Source organism: Trichechus manatus, unplaced genomic scaffold (genome assembly GCF_000243295.1).
Source record: "Trichechus manatus latirostris isolate Lorelei unplaced genomic scaffold, TriManLat1.0 scaffold00040, whole genome shotgun sequence".
In the NCBI taxonomy this organism is placed as follows: domain Eukaryota; kingdom Metazoa; phylum Chordata; class Mammalia; order Sirenia; family Trichechidae; genus Trichechus; species Trichechus manatus.
The window spans coordinates 7208008-7227332 of NW_004443976.1; the positions used below are offsets into that span (position 1 = coordinate 7208008).

Here is a 19325-nt window from a genome sequence, read left to right on the forward strand (position 1 = left end):
ACTCATTGTGTGACTTTGAGGGGAGCCACTTAACCTCTCTAAGCCTCATTTTCTCATCTTATAAAAATGAGGACAATTTTCCGATCTGTGATGGACACCATTTCCAACCACCTCTTAAGCATTTTCCAGTTGGAGTGGCTTTTGACATAGTTCTAAACAGTAAGAACAAGGCATAAGTCTATGGTGTTCCTGGCGAACAATCATTTTCTGACATGTGCACTGCCTCTTTCCTTTATCTTTTTTTTTCAATTTGGAATGTAGATGTGATGGCTGGAGCAGCAGCCATTCTGCCACCACGAGGGAGCAGTTACAAGAATAGCAGATTTTTTGCATTTATATCATTCAGCCATTGATCTAGCATTAGCAACTGCCTACATCTAGATTTCTTGTTGTGTGAACAAAACTCCATTTGTTTACACTACTATCTTTAGATTTTCTGCTACTTGAAGCCAAAAACATTACTGTTACAGTGTCTCACAGGGTTGAGGCGATTAAATGAACTAAAGAAAGTAGCACCCTTAGCACAATGTTTGGCACATTGTAAACAAATAACTGGTATTCAACTGGTGGGTTATGGGAATGCCTGAAGCCACAGCCGCCATTTGTACTTTTTAAAAAAAAATTTTCACCATTTTAAATTTATTAAAGTTTTTATAGAATATACTTGAATACTTGGTAAGTTCCAAAAGAGATAAATAAAATCCCCCCTACCATCCTTGTCCCCAACAACCCAGTTTCCCTCTTTGCAATTAATCATTGTTCAAATTTGAAAACTGAACACAATGTAGAGAGAATATTATTTCGTTAATTTTTGCTGTGGATGGAGGAGTAGGAGTACAGCAGATAGAATTAAATTTAGGGTCCTGGGGCCATTTTTGATGGACTGGAATGTGAAGATTCAGTTGAGAGGCTTCTATTATCCTTCAGCAGATACACAGGATGAAAATACAAGGCCATGGTAACTGATGCCTGGAGGCAGCAGAGAATGTTGAGAGAGGTGGGCCCCTGAGACTGCTGTACTGAAGGGTGGTCCTAGCCTGGACACTCCTGTGGTGAGGTCTCCCTTCGTATTTAAAAGGAGTTCTGACTCTGTGTGTAGAGAAGTACTCAGTGGAGACTCCAGAGGTGAATGTAATGAAACAGAGGAGAGACGCAGGTGTTACCCGGCAGCAGCCTCCTCTGTAAAAGAGCATCTGATTTTGAGAAAAATGGCATTTGATAGGCAATCGGGATGAGTGAGTTGCAAAATGTACCCTGACACCTCAATAAACTGACCTGCTGGGTGCAATCATGCCGGCTGGAAAGCTGGAATATTTCTTCCACAAACACTATTTTTGTTTTCACATAGTTTATGTTAAACTCCTTTTTCAAGCCAAAGGGATTTGCTCACATTCCTTTGGCAGCTGGGGCTTTGGAATTATTGTATAATATTTACAGATTCTTAAATTTGAGAAGGATTTTGATAATATTATTATAATAACATCTTCCATTTACTAAGCACTATTGTATGTGTGGAATCATTCTAAATGTGTTACATATTTTATCTTACTACTCAGGAATGACAAGAAGAACTATTGATACACTCAACAACTTGGGTGAATCTCTAAATCATGCTGAGTGAAAGAAGGCAGAATGAATACACACTGTATGAGTCATTATATAACCTTCTAGACATGGCAACCTAACCTACAGTGACAGAAAGCACATCAGTGGTTGTCCTGGAACAGGGCTGGATGGGGGCAGGGGCTGGGAGGGAGGGATTACAAAGAGGCATAAAGTGATAGACATGTATATTATTTCAATTGTTGTGATGGTTTCAGGGGTGTGCAAATATTTCAAACCTTATCAAATTATATGCTTTAAACATGTGTTTACTGTATCTCAGTTATAACTCAATAAAGCTTTTTTTAAAAGGGAAAAATGTAAAAAAAATTATTCTGTCCCAGAAAGTACATAAGTGGTTACCTGGGGCGATAGGGAGGTTGGGCAAGGTGGGGTGGGGCCGGGGGTTGGGGGGGAGTGTTGTTGTTTAGAAAGCACTGAGTTTCTGGTTATGATCATGGAAATTTCAGCAAGGGATATTGTTGATGGCTGTACAACATGATTAGCGTAAATGATGTCACTAAATTGCACACGTGAAAAACATTAAATTGGCAAAATGTTGTGTTACATTTATTTTTACAACAATAAAAACATTCTATCTTTCAGGAAGGAGAATGGAAAAATGAGCTGTGATTTACTCAGACAATGGGTTCTATGCAACTGTGAAAATGCATGAATTAGATCTGCATGTATCAAAACAAACGAAAAACAGGACGATTTAAAAAGTAAATGGTCAAAGGCAGGTACGCACACAACAACACTTTTTTTTATGGATACACAGAAGTATCAAAAGTGTAAATTTAGGATGATACTCTGCTTAATAAGGGGCAGAAAAGAGGAAGGGACGAGGGTGGTGTATTAACTGTACTTATGCTAAGATAGCAAAATTTTAGCATCTGTTAAATCTGGGTGGTGGGTACATGGATATCTGTTATGTTATTTTCAGTACTTTTCTGCATGTTTGAAATATTTCATAATTCTAAAAAAAGTTTAAGTAATTCCCCAGCACATCATCAGCTTCCAATTCCCTTGCCAGGGGCAACGGCTGTTACCAGTTCCTTGTGTATCCTCCTGGAGGTATTCTAAGTATATATAATCATAGACATGCGTATATGGGTGCCACGTAAGTGAGACACAATTTAGAGCATCCTATAGACACTGCTCTGTCTCTTGCTTTTCCTGCTCAACAAAACTTTGGAAATAGTTCCATCTCGGTAAATACAGAATTTCCTCATTCTTTGTACTGGCTGCATAGTATTTCATCATATGGCAATATTGATGGATAATTAGGTTATTTACCATCTTTTGCCATTATAGATGCACACGCATTACAAGTACACAGTTTTGCACATGTTCCTGGGTTTACTAGCCACATTTAAAGCCAAGTACACCACGTCACATTCAATCTTTTCTTAATCATACAGGGTCTTTAGTACAAACAGCAAGTTAGAACACTGAGCTGCAGAGAGTGTATTGGGCTCATAAGGTCGGTGGTTCAAGTGCTTTGCACTTGGCTGGTAACCCACTCAACAGCACTGCAGAAGAAAAGCCCTGGCGATCTGCTTCCCTAAAGTTTACGGCCAAGAAAACCCTACAGAACAGTAACACATGGGGTTGTCATGAGTCAGGGGCTGACTCAACAGCACATAACAACGGCAGTGTGAAAGAGGGATGGAAGTGGGGTTTACTTGCTAAGGGGAGACCACCAGGGCATTAATGAGAGACAGGAAAGTTGTGTATGTCCAGCCACACTGAGTGTTCATCCTTGCTCTACTGGACAACATTTTGTGACTTCTCCAATAATTCTCTGCATCCCAACAGGGGGGAAAGAGAAAGTCCTACAGGTTTGGGATCCAGAGTGAGAGCAAGAGGTCAGGGTATTGTGAGAAGCTCGTCTCCTCTTCCTTGGCTATAAATTTTAAACCACTCTAACAGGATTCTAGAAAACCACTCCTCTGGAATATCTGAACAGTACTACTGATGATAATAGTAATCATGTTAAATATTTATTACAGTTTACAAAGCATTCTCCTACCAGGCAGGCAGTATATCCTGGTGGTCAGAATATCTGGGTTCAAACCCTGGCTCTATCGCTTACTCTGTGGCCTAGAGTACTTTATTTCTGTGCCTTTGTTTTCTCATCTATAAAAGTACCTACTTCACCAGGCTAATACAAGATCATATGAGCATAAAATGTGTAGAAGTCTAAAGTCAGGTTATTGCCCGATACATACCTGATGAGTATTTGATACATGTCAGTTATTAGTATTAGTATTACTACTACTACTAATACACTAATAGTAATAAGAGGACCCTCGGTGGCACAAGTGGTTTGCGCTTGGCTGGTAACCCACCCAACGGCACTGCAGAAGAAAAGACCTGGCGATTAGCTTCCGTAAAGATTACAGCCAAGAAAACCCTATGGAGCAGTTCTACTCTGTAACACATGGGGTCGCCACGCGTTGAAACTGACCTGATTGTACAAGACAACAACAACAAGTAGTAGTAAAGTCCCGGGGTGGCGTAAAGGGTTAACCCCCCTCAGCTGCTAACCGAAAGGTTGGAAGTTCGAGTCCACCCAGAGGTGCCTCACAAGAAAGACTTGGTGATCTATTTCTAAAAAATCAGCCACTGAAAACCCAATGGACCACAGTTTTACTGTGACACATACAGGGTCACCATGAGTTGGAGTCACCTCCAATGCAACTGGTAATAGTAGTAAGAATTGAGTAAATGGACAGAGCTGGTAAACTGGTCAGGCACTGGACTCAAGAACTGCAATTAAGTGTAGCGCTATGCCTTGCCTTGAACAAGAAAGAGGAACTCTAATAGGTAGACGAAACCGTGTTAAGATTTGTACCAGCCAGGCATGTGGAATCTGCTTCTTCAAAACCAAGCTCTTTCTAGGGTTAATGTATTGAGTGTTTCTATAAAAAAGGAGACCCCGCTATCAGTGAGAAGGAAGGGACTTTCCTTCAGTGAGCCCCTAACTCTGAAGACATACCCGGGGGGGCTCATCACCATTTGGGTGCCCACCATGAGAAGCATGCTCCATGTGGAGTCAGAAGACCGAGTGTCATGCCAGCCTTGCCCGTTGGTGACCTTGGGCAATCACATGCTTTTACTGGAGCCTCAGTTTCCCTGTGTATGAGATAAAAAATAAAAAACCAAACTCTGACTCATGGAGACCCCATGTGTGACAGGGTAGACCTGCTCCATAGGGTTTTCTCAGCTGTAATCTTTGTGGAAGCAGATCACCAGGATTTTCTTCCACGGTGCTGTTGGGTGAGTGTGAACCACCAACCTTCAGGTTAGTAGTTGAGCGTAAACCATAAGATACAAGATCTTGTGATCTCTAGAGACACTTCCCACACCAGAAGTCCACACGTCCATTCCCATTTCTCCAAAAGTTTTCAGCTTTCTTGGTCATCGAGGGGCAGAACTGCTCTGTGCCAAACACACTGCCCTTGAGGGATTTACAGGCCAGGGAGAGACGCAGGGAGAAAGGACGGGAGAAGGGGGCAGTGCTGAGTGGGGGTACAGAAGTGGGGCAGAGGTGTTGTGGGGGGAAAAGAGGGGAGCAGTGAAAGGGGACGGTGAGAGGACATGCACAGAGCTGGGCCAGCAAGCCCAGCAGGTGCCCAACAACCCGCTCCAGCTGTCAGGTGACAAGGCCACCCAGACGTCCTCTGCCCCACCCCACACCCGCCGGGCCCCTCACCCTGCAGCATCGCTGACGTGGTATAGTAGTTGAATGGCACGTTCTTCACCAGGTACTCCTCGGGGTCCAAGCTGGCCAGCTTCGCTCCCACCAGCACCGACTTGCCAGTGCCCGCGGTGCCCACCAGCATTACAGGCCGCCGCTGCCCCAGGAGCTGCTCCATGAAGTAGCACACGCGGATGGTCTCGCTCGTGTGCACCAGGCACGCCTGAGACAGGGACACAGGGCAGGGCTCGTGGGAGAAACACCAACCAAAGACCAACCAGTTGCTGTGGAGCTGACCCCGACTCATGGTGACCCCATGTGCGTCAGAGCGGACCTGTGCTCCACAGGGTTTTCAATGGCTGATTTTTCAGAAGTAGATCACTAGGACTTTCTTTGAAGACGCTTCTGCGTGGGTGGGGGTGGGGGTCCTGAGCCTCTAGCCTTTCAGTTAGTAGCTGAGCACATCAATTATCTGTACCACCCGGGATTCCAGTAAGAAGAGCTAGTCGACATTATTCCCTGATCCAGTGAGATCATCCTATCAACTTGATTTTGGGGTTCCCGGCAGTTGGGTAGAGAGCACCCCCACTCTCCTCTACCAGCTCTCTTCTGTCTCCCTGTGGCCCCACTAATGCATTTTGGAATCTTCTCTCGCTGTTATCCCTCTCCATACAGGATGTCTGCTTGGACTGGTACTTAAGTTTCCTAAACCCCCCCACCAAAAAAACAAACAAAAACACAAATCTGTTGCCGTTGAGTCGATTCTGACTCATATCGACCCGATAGGACAGAGTAGAACTGTCCTATAGGGTTTCCAAGGAGCAGCTGGTAGAGTCAACTGCCGATCTTTTGGTTAGCAGCCGAGCTCCTAAACACTGTGCCTAGCCATTGGCAATCTTGAGACTTCATTACAGCAATGATTTGCACTGAAAAAGCATGTATTTGGGGGCTACTCGTTCCTAACCGTTGCCATCGAGTCGATTCTAACTCATGGCAACTTCATGTGTGCCAGAGTAGAACTGTGCTCCAGAGGGTTTTCAATGGCTGATATTTCTAAAGTAGATCACTAGGTCCTTCTTCAGAGGCGCCTCTGAGTAGACTCGAACCCCTAACCTTTCGGTTAGCAGCCTACTGCTTAGTCGTTTGCACCATGTAGCAAGGGTAAAACGTGGGTTCTGATACGGGGCTACTCCTGAAGCTGGTGTAGCTTCCTGGGGCAGCTGCCCATCCTTGGCCCACTCTAGCCCCACTCACCTGCAAAGGCGTCTCAGGATCGAATTCATACTGGGGGATCAGCTTGGACCAAGGCTCGAATTTCTTGGTCTCTGGGTCTATGTAGTAGTCAAAGATGGTTCCCTGGGAAGGAAACTTGACAGTCTTGAACTCAGTCAGCCACCACTTGCTGAACTCTGCCCGGTAGTCCACGAGCTGCAAAAGTCAAGGTGTCGGGGGACTGGGTCCTGCAGAGCCCACGGAGCACAGACAGGCCGACGCGGCAGTGGGCAGAAGTCAGGGCAGGGACGCCATGTGCTCCTGCCCCATGGACCCCGCTCCTCCTGGAAGGGCGCTGCTGCCCTGAGGATCAGCCCTACAAGGCCCTGCTGCTAACGCTGTGTAAGACGCCCACCACGGAGGAGCTGCAAGGATCACGGAGCAGACCCCACAACACTCTCAGACGTCAGACTGCAGCCAGGTCGCCCTCGGGCAGCTGCTGCTGTGGAGTATGGACGCACCCTTGCTGGACCCTGCGGCTGAGCTGCCTGGCACAGGCGCACCTGACAGATGGCATCACAGGGTTCAGGGGCTGGAGAGGGTGTAAGGACACAGAGGAGAGGGGCGCCCCTGGCCACAAGATTGACAAGTGTGGCCCAAGAACTCCTGGAGAGACAAACCAGCCCCCATCCTCTAGAGGTCCCTGAAACTCTGAGCACTTTCAAGAATGTCGGTCAGATGGATGGAGTAAAATGGTGATAATGACTGTTGACATGTGAGGCGCAGCATGGCTAAGAGCCCGGAAGTGGTGTACTTAACCACAGGCAGACCACGTGTTTCTGCGCCTCAGGCTCCTCATCTGTAAAATGGGGATTCTAGAAAAGATTTCTAAGGTTCCTTCAAGGGCTACAATTCTAAAATCTAGGAGCAGTAGAGGAAACAAAGCTATACTGGTCTTTCTGACGGAAAGAAGAGGCAGAGGTATATAATTTACATGCATACATGTTTGACTACGAGCTCCTGAGGGACAGGGCTGGGTACTCAGTGGATTAAAACTATCTTATTGTGGCCACACCAAAACACACACACATGCACACACACACACACACACACACACACTCACGTACACACGCTGTCACACACACATACACACATGTATTACACGCACACACACAAACATACATACACTCACATACACTCACGTAAACAGTCACACACATACACATGCATGTACACACATGCAGATACTCACACATGAACACACACATACATACACTTACGTACACACTACGTCACACACATACACACACACATGCACATACATACACATACACACACACACACACACCAAAACATACCCACTGCTAGTACAACTCTAAGGGGGGCAAAGCCAGCCTTTGAACACGCAGTCCTAGGAAAAGTCCTAGGCCCACCTTGGGCCCCACAGGAAATGTTCCTGGAGGGCAGGACAAAGACAGCCTCCAAAGACTGGGAGGGGGCGCCCAGATCCGGAAGCTGGGCACATGGCAACGAATCTGGACTGGAACTAGCACCTCTCATTTTGCTGTCTATTAAGTAAGTAAGATTGAGCTTTTTTGCTTGGAAATGAGATTGGGAATTAGCACCAGACCCTGAGATAAAGACTCATTTGTTTGTTGCTCTTATTCTGACATGAGTTCAGATTAAGAAGACACTATTGCTTCTCAATATTGTGCTTTCCAATCAGAAGCCCCGGAAAAATCCTCATTTTTAACTCACGGATGAAACACTTGAAGACTTTTAACTGTCTATGAAAACAGGATGTTAGATTTATATGGAACATTTGAGATGAAGGCCACCTCTAGGAAGAATGAGACTGTGTGGATCTTCTCCCTTCCTCACCCTCAACTCCACCTTGCACAACACTATCAATTTCTCACCAAGCTGTTAGCCAGCCACACCTGCGTGATCTCACCCCACCCCTGTAACTGAGCGATTGGCCTCACCTTCTATTGTAATTGGACACTTTAGGGCACAGTCGTCTCTGCTGAGCCAGTCCAGGGGTCCTCTCTCAGTTCACCTCTCTGGGCATCTCTTCATCAATGGACACGAATGGATAGGCCCCTTTTGAAGCCCCCCCCCCCATTGGATTCTGACAATTCTCGGGTTTGTTCCCTGCCTTTTAACTTTAATGACATGGAGACTTGACTGGTATGGTACAGTACAGTCTGGAATGCAATTGCACCTCGTTTGATCTTCACAGCACTCACAGCTACTTAACATTACTCCAATTTTATGTATGAAAAGACAAAAGCACAAAATTACACCTCCAGAGGTATATGGCAGAACTGGGGGGTTGAGCCCACATTTCAGTCTCCCAAAACCACTGCTCTCTCTACCATAGGCTTCTGATAGATAATTCCTCGGCCGCTGCAAAGTATTTAGTCAGGACACTTAAAAAAAAATTTTTTTTTTAGACCTTCTACTTAGCTATGGTAATCTCTGGGTGATACAAACAGTGAATGTACTTGGCTGCTAACCAGAAAGTTGCAGGTTTGAGTTCACCAGAGGTGTCTTCAAAGAAAGGCCTGGCAATCTACATCTGAAAAATCAGACATTGGAAACCCTATGGAACACATTTCTACTCTGACACACATGGGGTGGCCACGAGTCAGAACCAACTCAACAACAACTGGTGGTACTACTCACTATGGGTTCCATTTTGTGTTTTTGCTTTGCTTTAATGACAGCCTTTCACATGTAAGCACCATTGGTGTTCCTGATGCAAGTATTTTGGCCAAATTCCTACTTTTCAATTTACAGTACTATTTTTGGTGTTTAGCTTTAATGCAGGTTCTGTAGGGGTCTTGGCCATCCCATGCTGCTAAAAGCTTTCTCCCTTGTCCTCTTCCCATGGGCCAGCACTGCTGCCCATGGCTCCAAGTGCTCCAGAGCCCAGGACACCTAGGGGAATGCTTTCTCCTGACCTTTTAATAAGAGTTGAGTGGATTTAAATGTTTTTGTACGGAGACAGAAAAACTGACCACGTATCTTCATCCTGATACCCCATGGCTGCTCAGCACCAACACGGGAGAGAAACCCAGCAGCTGCTGTTTGACATTTCAGCAGCTAAAAGGTCAGAGACTACATTTGGTGGAAAGCAATAAACTATGCTTTCTGGATCCTTGTGCATTTCAGCTAGGTCTCCTTTAGGATTCCTGCTGGAATCTTTGCCTCCTTGCCTCAAAGGGGACATGTAAAGCAGTCAAAGCAGCAGCCCCTGAGGAAGCTCCAAGGACCGCTGAACAGACACTGTGAAATTCCTAGAGGCTTTTCCTGCTCTGGGAGACCCCTCACCCCCACCCCCACCCCCCAGCATCTGGCTCTGGGGAGGGAGAAAGACATAAGCCCCCAGAGGCTATGAGATCTGCCTTCTGAGTTCTGAGCACCAAAAAACAAGTTAGGAAGTGATGAGAGGTAGGATGGACATTACAACCAAGAGCCTGTGAAAATGGAAAAGAAATTGTTAATTCTTTTTGTCCCGGCTCATCTCCATTTTGGATTTCTAGAACATGGTTTTGCCCTGGAAGGCTGAAACTTTTACCTGTCTTCTTGAAAAAGCTCCAAAATCAACCCAGCCCAGAAAGAGTAAATCATAACTATCCAACAACTGCAGCTGAGTTTGACCCCCTGCTGTGAGAGGGGCACCAGACAGTTGCTATGAAACCGAATATTTAAGCTGATGTTGACAGCTGCCATCAGCCGGTCCTTTACTCACGGTGACCTCACGCACAACAGAACCAAACGGTCGGCCACGGATCAGACTGTTGTGGCCCACAGGGTTTTCACTGACTGCTCTTTGGAAGTAGACTGTCAGGCCTTCCTTCCTAGTCCACGTTAGTCTGGAAGCTCCACTAAAACCTGTTTGGCATCATAGCAACACGCAAACCTCCACTGACAGACGAATGAGTGCTGGCTGCACGTGAGGTGCATTGTCCAGGAATCATAAGCAGGTCTCCTGTGTGGAAGGCAAACCTTCCACCACTGAGCCACCAATGCCTTAGGAACATGTATGTCAGGGGTATATTAGCAGTAAGCACTTGTGTGTGCCAGCACTTTTCTAAGTGTTTGCACACTTGTGTGTGCCAGCACTTTTGTAAGTGTTTGCACGTATCCATGTCAGGCAATTAGAACATTGTGACTCACTGAATCCTCACCACCACTGTCCTCATCCTTCTTTCCTCTGTACACGCTGGAAGAGGGAGGTACAGACAGGTTAGGTAACTTGCTCAGGGCCCCCCAGCTAATATGCGGCAGAAGTCAAACCCCGGCACTACCAGGTCCAGGATCCATGTTCTTCACCACCAAATGATACTGCCTGACAGCTAGCAAGTCTCAGATTTAAAAGATTGAGTTGCCTAGCTTTGACTCCATTGCTTCCAGAAATAATACTTTTTTTTATCTGAAAGGGAAGTAAGTAAAGAAACAGGCTAGGAATGCTGATAGGGCTAGAAGATAGGATGCCATTTACCCCGAGATACTCCAAGCCAACATCCCTACAACAAAGAACATGGGGCTGCAGCAAGCAACACTATGGGATGAAATCTACCTTGATTTCCCACCCCTGGGTGTCTATGAATTGTAGCTCAACCTTCTGTGTTTCAGGGGTATGGGTGATGGCCAGCTCTGGGATAGAGCAGCCCCATGTCATCCCTGTTCTGAAGATTTTTAGAAGTTTGAAGGGATTCCTTCCACTCAAGCTCCTACAGTACAGGATCATTCCACCTCTCTCTGTATAAAACACATATCGCCTTGTAAAGTAGTTTCACTTAGACCAACGGTTGTTTAGACTCAAACACTGCAACTGCTCCAGTGAAATCAAGATATGTTCATTAACTTGAAAAGCAACAGCTCTAAACACATCACAGACTCGTTTCTCACACAGTGAGGCCCTTCTGTGGGGATTGATGTCTTTAGCACAGCAATGGGCAGATAACTAACTAGTCTGAGGCTTTTAAGTTAATTCTTGACACTTAACTGTCACAGCTTCCAATTCTTGGTTGGAAAATCAGTTTTTGTCTGTGCGGGCTAGAATGTGGTGGTAACGTCAGCACATCCTCTCACCTGATCTTGGACCACTGCTCCACCAAAAGCCCAGATAGCAGCAAACACAAAATAAAGTTCATAAATGTCTTTGGGGCAGTCTGCAGGGATGTCCTCCTTGGTCAGGAGGCACTCGAGAAGGTGGCACAGCGTCTGAACCATGCTCTGCTCTGGGATTGGAATCATCTTCTTAAATCTGCAAAGAGAGACCTGAAAGTGTCGTAAAACACCATGGGTATTGCACATGAGAGGGGCTGTTGGCTAGCTACTTAGCCCATTCGGTTTTGCCGTGGTGATTATTCTCACCAGCATCTTGGGTCAACTCCTTTTGTAAAAGAAGAGAGGACACAGAGCTCTCCAGAGAAGTCTCTGTTATGGACTAAACTAGGTCCCCCCAGTCCATACGTTGAAGTCCGAATCCCTGGAACCTGTGAATGTGCACTAGTTTGGAAACAGTCTTTAATGATGGTGTCAGTTAAGTTAGCATGAAGTCATACTGGAGTAGGGTGGGTTCTAATCCAATATGAATGATGTCCTTATAAAGGAGGAGAATAAACAGAGAAAGACACAGGGAGGCCTGCCACATGAAGAAGGAGGCACAGACTGGAGTGATCTACAAGCCAAGGAACGCCAAGGATCACCAGAAGCTAGGAGAGATGCATGGAACAGATGCTCCCTCAGAGCCCCTCAGAAGTAACCAACATGGCTGACACCCTGATTTTGAACTCCCAGCCTCCAAAACTGTGAGACAGTAAATCTCTGTTCTTATAAGCCCCCCAGTGTGTGGTGTTTTGGTATGGCAGCCCTAGGAGAGTAACGCTCTCCTTCTCTCATTTTCTTTCCTCTGATACCCTCCTTTCCTCTCCTCTTCTCTGAACACTGATGTTCCCCCTCTAGTCCCTAGGTAATGTAGGCAGCTGCAACAAAACAAGCAAATTAAAATACCTCACTAGTTCCACTCCCCTCGCAGTTTCCACAATTGTCAAAAAGCACCTAAAGAGTCATGATGGGTGCTGTTACGCATTGAATCGCGTCCCCCCAAAATATGTGTTGTAAATCCTAACCTCTATGCCTATGGTTATAACCTCATTTGGGAATGGGTTGTCTTTCTTATGTTAATGAGGCAGGATTAGCGTGGGGTATATCAAGTCAATCTCTTTCGAGCTATAAAAGAGATTAAACAAGAAATGGAGCAGAGCAGAGATGGGGGAAGAGAGATGCCAAGCCACATGAAGATTGCCCAGGAGCAGAAGCTTAAAGAAACAAGGACCTTCCTCCGGAGCCCACAGAGAGAGAAAGTCTTCTGCTAGAGCTGGAACCCTGAATTCAGACTTCTAACTTCCTAAACTGTGAGAGAATACATTTCTGTTTGTGGCATTTCTGTGATAGCAGCACCAGATAACTAAGACAGGTGTGCTTCTTCCACTCTTTCTACTCCTCCACTTCAGAGATGTTACCTCAACTAAAATACACTGAAAAAACATTTTCTCTGGGGCCAGAGTCTTATCTAGGGGATAGAGTGCGACAGGACAGGTGGCTATTTTATACAATCATGAGTTAACAGAGCTCCTCATCTGAAATACTGTGACTTTGCCCTGACCTGGGTTTTGTAACTTTTAATCTTGGCTTTAGAGGTCGTGACTGAAAAGCACATAAAATGCACATGGGCCATCTTATGCCCAAGGGACCAGATGCATGTGTGTGAGTGCACACACACAGAGGCATACACAAACACACTCTCGCACACTTTCCCCCACACCTCTTGTGGGGCACTCTCATCACGGCACACGCACACAGTGTACACCACATACCTACACACTCCCCCCTCCTTACCCATCTGACCACACTGCCACCCCCACAGTGAGATTAGCTCACAGGCCACACAGGAGGAGGATCTACGGCCGTAAGGTGACCAACACCACTGACTGACACCGTAAGAGCCACGGACCACACTGGGCCTTGGAGTTGAATGGCATTCATTCCATTCTCTTCCGTGTTTCCAGTTTGTGCCTGTTTTTAACCTACCTGCAGTCCTTACCACGCGCGTGAAACGATCTAATAGTATAGGTAGTACTCCCATTCAAGGGGTGAGAAAACTGGGTGCTTGACGGGCTTCTTTTCACGTATTGGATACAGATTCACGACAAGATGCTAAAATGGAACCATTTCAGGCTCAGTTTCAGATGAGGCACCAAGACAATAGGTGCCAACCATCCTTACATTCCAAACTGAGATTCCAGACAACCTAGGCAGGACTTGCAAAGGGTTTTGCTACTCTGGCCCTGCCCCCTCTCAGGATAAACACGCGCACACACACCCACGCTCACACACAAACGCACCAGAGTTTGGCAGCTCTTGTTCTAAATACTCAGGGTGGGAAATGGCCTGACGCTTAGTCCAAGGATATATTGGGCAAGTTTCTCATCAAAAGTTAAAGAACAGGGATATACTATTTTCCTAACACTTTCCCCTTCTGTGTGTGTGTGTGTGTGTGTGTGTGTGTGTGTGTGTGTATTTTTACAGTTGCTGTCAAGTCAGTCCAGACACATGGTTCTCAAGTGTGTCAAAGCAGAACTGTGCTCCACAGATTTTTTTAATGGCTTGTTTTTTTAGAAGCAGATTTCCAGGCCTTTCTTCTGCAGCATCTCTGGGTGGACTCGAACCTCCAGCCTTTCAGTTAGCAGTGGAGTGTGTTAACTATCTGCACCACCCAGGGGCTGCCCTTCTGTGGTGTTTCAACTCTTTGCCACCCTTGCCCATCTGTGGCACCAGCCACTGCTGCCCGATTCCAGGCTCCCCCTGCTGGCGAGGATGCTTTATCGCACCAGATGCAGACAGCACAGGGTTCCAGGCCACCGGGGCCCAAGCTTCACAAAACGTTACCAAATGCTGAACCTCAGAAAGATAATTATCGTGCTAAATAGAAAAACTACAAAATCCAAATGAATAAATGTTTAATTAAACATCTAAAATATGTCATTATGTCACCTACTCAACTGCAACTCAGCTTGTAGTGATATAAAATGAATTAATTATTTGAATTTAACTGGGGTAAAAAAATGTCAATAAAATTTATTTTTAATGTGGATGGATTTTTATACAGTTGATAGGGTAGGGTTAAAGCCAAATCTAACAAGTTGCCATTGAGTCAGCTTTGACTCATGGTGCCATAGAACTCTGCTCCAGAGGGTCTTCAATGGCTGTGGTCTTTCAGAAGTAGATTGCTAGGTCTTTCTTTTGAGGTGATCCTGGGTAGACTTGAACCTCCAACCTTTTTGTCAGCTGCCAAGCACTTACCCCTTTGCACCACCCAGGGAGCAAGATGAGGTTGGGACATAGGGAATGAGTCCCTGAGGCCTTCTTGAAACATTTCTGCCTGTGGGCTAAAGTTCTCCCTTCACCCCTGCCTCAAGGCTGGCTAGCATGGGAGGTACAATCATATCCCATGTGTGACAGAGCAATGAGTAAGTATCCAGGGGTCATTTTGAGAGATAGACTTCAATTTCTCCAAGAAACATTATCCAGACCTGAAATTGTTGGAGTCTTCATGAACTGTTGATCTGAGGGTCACATCACCATCCCAGAACCTGCCTCTGAATCCCATTTTTGGCTGCCCTGTAGGGTTGAAGGAGCCCTGGTGGAGCACTGGTTAAGAGCTCGGCTGCTAACCAAAAGGTCAGCAGTTTGAATCCACCAGCTGCTCCCTGCAAACCCTACAGGGCAATTTCACTCTGTCCTATAGGGTCACTACGAGTTGGAATCGACTTGACGGCAACAGGTTTGGTTTGGTTTGGTTTATGGGGTTGAAAGCCAGATTCACAGCACGATGCATTGCGTGGCATAAAAAGGGAGTCTAAAACAAAGTTCCAAATGTTGGAACCCCTCTCTGCAGACCCATATAATAATAATGTGCTGTAGTAAGTGTCCTTTTGGTTAAGAGTAACTAATCTCTTAATTAAGTGGCAGGTAGTGAAGGCTTGTTGCTTTTGCTTTCAGCAAACTCGTAAGAGGGAAAGTGAATGCACAGTTTCTGAGGGACAGGACTGTCAAGTGATAAGCTCTACCTAATCCCGTGTTGTCCGGGCTATGGACATACTCAGCCAGGAACAGGAAGTGGCCTCACTTGTCACTCATAGGTGCCATCTTCACCTCTCACTCTGGCCTGTGGATCATTTGCAGGAGGGTGTTATGGATTTAAACGATTCCTCCCCAAAATATATGTTGAAGTCCTACCTCCTATACCTGTGGATGTGATTCTGTTTGAAAATTAGGGTTTTTCTTTTGTTAAGTTAATTAGGTCACAAGGAGTAGGGCTGGTCCTAAACCTAATCCCTTCTGAGTGGTGTTTTATAAAGGCGAGAACAGACACTGAGAGACAGACACACAAGGAGAGACATCCTGTGACTGTGGAGGCAGAAGCATCTCTAAGCCCAGGAACACCAAGGATGGCCAGCAGCTACTAGAAACCGAAAGAGACAAAGAAAGACCTTCACTGAGAAATGACACCCTGATCTGGACTTTAGCCTCTGTTATGGATTGAATTGTGTCCCCCAAAAATGTGTGTCAAGTTGGTTCGGCCATGATTCCCAGTATTGTGTGGTTGTCCTCCATTTTGTGATCTGATGTAATTACCTATGTGTTGTAAATCCTACCCTCTATGATGTTGATGAGGCAGGATTAGAGGCAGTTACGTTAATGAGGCAGGACTCAACCTACAGGATTAGGTTGTATCTTGAGTCAATCTCTTTTGAGATATAAAAGAGAGAACTGAGCATAGAGGAGAGGGACCACATGCCACCAAGAAAGAAGAGCCAGGGGTAGAGACATCCTTTGGAACCGGGGTCTCTGTGCTGAGAAGCTCCTAGACCAGGGGAAGACTGATGACATGGACCTTCCCCCAGAGCCAAAAGAGAGAGAAAGCATTCCCCAGGAGTTAGCACCCTGAATTCAGACATCTAGCCTCCTGGACTACGAGAGAATAAATTTCTGTTTGTTAAAGCCAACCACTTGTGGTATTTCTGTTATAGCAGCACTAGATAACTAAGATGCCTCCAAACCTGTGGGACAATAAACGTCTGCTCTTTAAAGTCATCCACTTTGTGGTCCTTTGCTATGGTGGCCCTAGAAGACGAAGACAGAGGACTAGCTGCCTGCCTGGCAGACCAAAGGGTCTGAGTCCAGGACTGTTATCTGATATGACAGTCAACAGCCACCTTCAGCTACACCCACATGGCACTCATGAAAGGCACTTCAAATCTTCCTCCTCTTCACTCCCCTCCCTCCTTTCCTGCACGAAGACAGGCATCCCATGGCTATCATTAATGTGCGCCCCCCTCTGCCATCTGCTGTGCCTGGAGGGGAGTGTTCTGGGGACATCTGACTTTCAGGATAGGACAGAACATCGGCAGGACATCAGGTGGAGCCAACAGATTGTTTACTGCTGCTTTAATTTGTTACCGTCCTTGTTCCTTGGCCTACCTGGTTCGGAGAATGTCTAAGCAGGTTGGAAGGTACTTGTCAAACAGAATGGTTAGGTTTGCTTTCTCCATTTGGATTTCTCTCTTGTCAATCCAGCTGCTCACTGGAGGGTTCCATCCCAGGTCTGCTGGGTTGATGTACAGGATGCCTGGGAGCACAGAGAATATTATTCAGTGAGTATTCCATAGATGTCAGCATGTTCTTCACACCAGGCAGGTATTTTTTCTGTTTAGAAAATCTATAGAAGACTGGGCTTAAAAAGAACTGAGCCCTGGCCTGGGTCTGAGAGGGCAAAGGGTTTACACTTGAAACCAACTCTGATTGACTGATAACAGCCACGTGGAGAGCTGTGTTGAGACGGACCCTAAGGCCAAGTTGAGGAAGAAGAAGAAGAAGACTGTGTTTGATTAGCAATACTTGTCACGGTGTGAGAGTGTACAGTGGGTTGAATGGTGGCTCCTAAAAAGACATGTTCATGTCCTAACCCCTCCAACCCATGACTGTGACCTTATTTGGAAAAAGAGTCTTTGCAGATGTAATTAAATGGAGGCTCTCGAGATGAGATCACTCTGAATTACCTGGGTAGGACACTAACGAGTGTCCTCATAAGATAAAGAAGAGGAGAAACATGCTTAGAGGTGACGGCAATGTGAGATGGAGGCAGAGATTGGAGTGATGTGACCACAAGCCAAGGGATGCCTCCAGCTTAAGAGCCACCAGAAGCTGGAAGTGGCAAGGGAGGTTTCTCCCCTAGAGACTTGAGAGGGAGCATGGCCCTGCCAATGCTTGGATTTGGGACTCCTGGCCTCCAGAACCGTGAGAGACTAAATTTTTGTTGTTTTAAGCCACAAGTTTGTAGTAATTTGGCAGCCATAGGAAACCAGTACAGAGAAGGAGACACAATTCTCCTGGCCCGAGTTCATCAACCACAGCATAGGTCCTTGAAAGGGAATCTGATATTATCTGAAGAGACCACTCAAGTTCTCTGTACCCTCTAGTGTCTGCTGATACCCTCTAGTGTCTGCTGATAAATTTGGTGAGTGGGGATAAAGGGAAAGTTAAGCTTTAGGGCTGATATTTTGAAACAGGATTTAGTGGAAATTGCAAGTCTAGGTCATCGCCATTGATCTGGAGGCTAGAACTGGCCTAAAGGCAGCCTAATTCCAGGCACTTATGTGCAGTGGACAGTTGTCCAGCTCAGGGGTCATTTCCCCTCCCATCGGTACAGCATTTCCGAATTAGAAAGATGACACGGCCCTGGTCTTACAATGCACACCCTGGTGCATGTGCATTAGGGCTGAGAGCTACACCAGAGTTTTAGATGATCAGTTTCTGGCTCCTGCTTGGAACTACAGGCTAGCTAGAGGCACCTGTCTCTCACTGTGCAGTTTGGTGTTATTTTTCTTTCTTGGGCCTTACGTGCTCTAGAGACATACCTGCTCTGGAGACAGTTGCTGGGGTGGCTGTGCACAGGTCGCTGATCTCGAAGAGCAGCCTCATTGTGGGATTAAGAGGAATCCTCTCATTGCTTGCCAGAGTCAGCACCTGAAACACAGAGCGGGACATGCTGTGTTAGGAAGGAGTTGGGATGCATGGCCACCTGGTGGGCTGATTGTTTCCTCTTCTCATTATAAGTATTTTCTAAATCTCTCTCTCTCTCCCTCTGTACTCCCTCCACTCCCACCCCTCTGTGTGTGTACTGAATCAGGAAGTTATTTAAAAAGATTAAATTGATGTCAATGATTTTAATGTTGTTGTTGTTGGGAGTCTCTGGGTGGTGCAAGTGGTGAATCAGGAAGTGCAAGTGGTTAACGCACTTGGCTGCTACCCAAAAGGCTGGAGTTTTGAGACCACCAAAGGCACCTCAGAAGAAAGACCTGGCAATCTACTTCTGAACAATCAGCCATTGAAAATTCTATGGTGCAAAGTTCTACTCTGACACACACGAGGGCATCATGAGTCAGAGTTGACTTGATGGCAATTGGTTGTTGTTTTTAGCTGCCATTCCTCCTTATGGCGACCCCATGCAAAACAGAGCGAAACATTGCCTGGCCCTGCACCATCCCTGTTATCTGCTGCAGATCAGATTTCTGTGATCCGTGCGGTTTCAACTGGCTGATTTTCAGAAGTAGATGGCCAGACCTTTCTAGACCATATTCGACTAAGAAAATGTTTGAAGAAAAAGAGCTTCGGTTTCATATGACTACTGTTTCTTTGAAAGTAGTCTCTTTGGGAGAGCGTACAT

At 46.0% G+C, this 19325-nt stretch overlaps 1 protein-coding gene across 1 annotated transcript in view; it reads right to left on the minus strand.

Moving 5' to 3' along the window:
• Positions 1–19325, minus strand: part of DNAH9 (dynein axonemal heavy chain 9) — a 450622-nt gene that overhangs the window by 226095 nt on the left and 205202 nt on the right. Inside the window, exons 33-37 of the mRNA XM_012555448.1 lie at positions 18517–18625; positions 17081–17228; positions 11624–11798; positions 6563–6736; positions 5324–5531 (exon numbers count right to left, since the gene is read on the minus strand). Coding sequence (XP_012410902.1) covers positions 5324–5531; positions 6563–6736; positions 11624–11798; positions 17081–17228; positions 18517–18625 — 814 coding nt within the window. The remainder of the gene's footprint in view (positions 1–5323; positions 5532–6562; positions 6737–11623; positions 11799–17080; positions 17229–18516; positions 18626–19325) is intronic.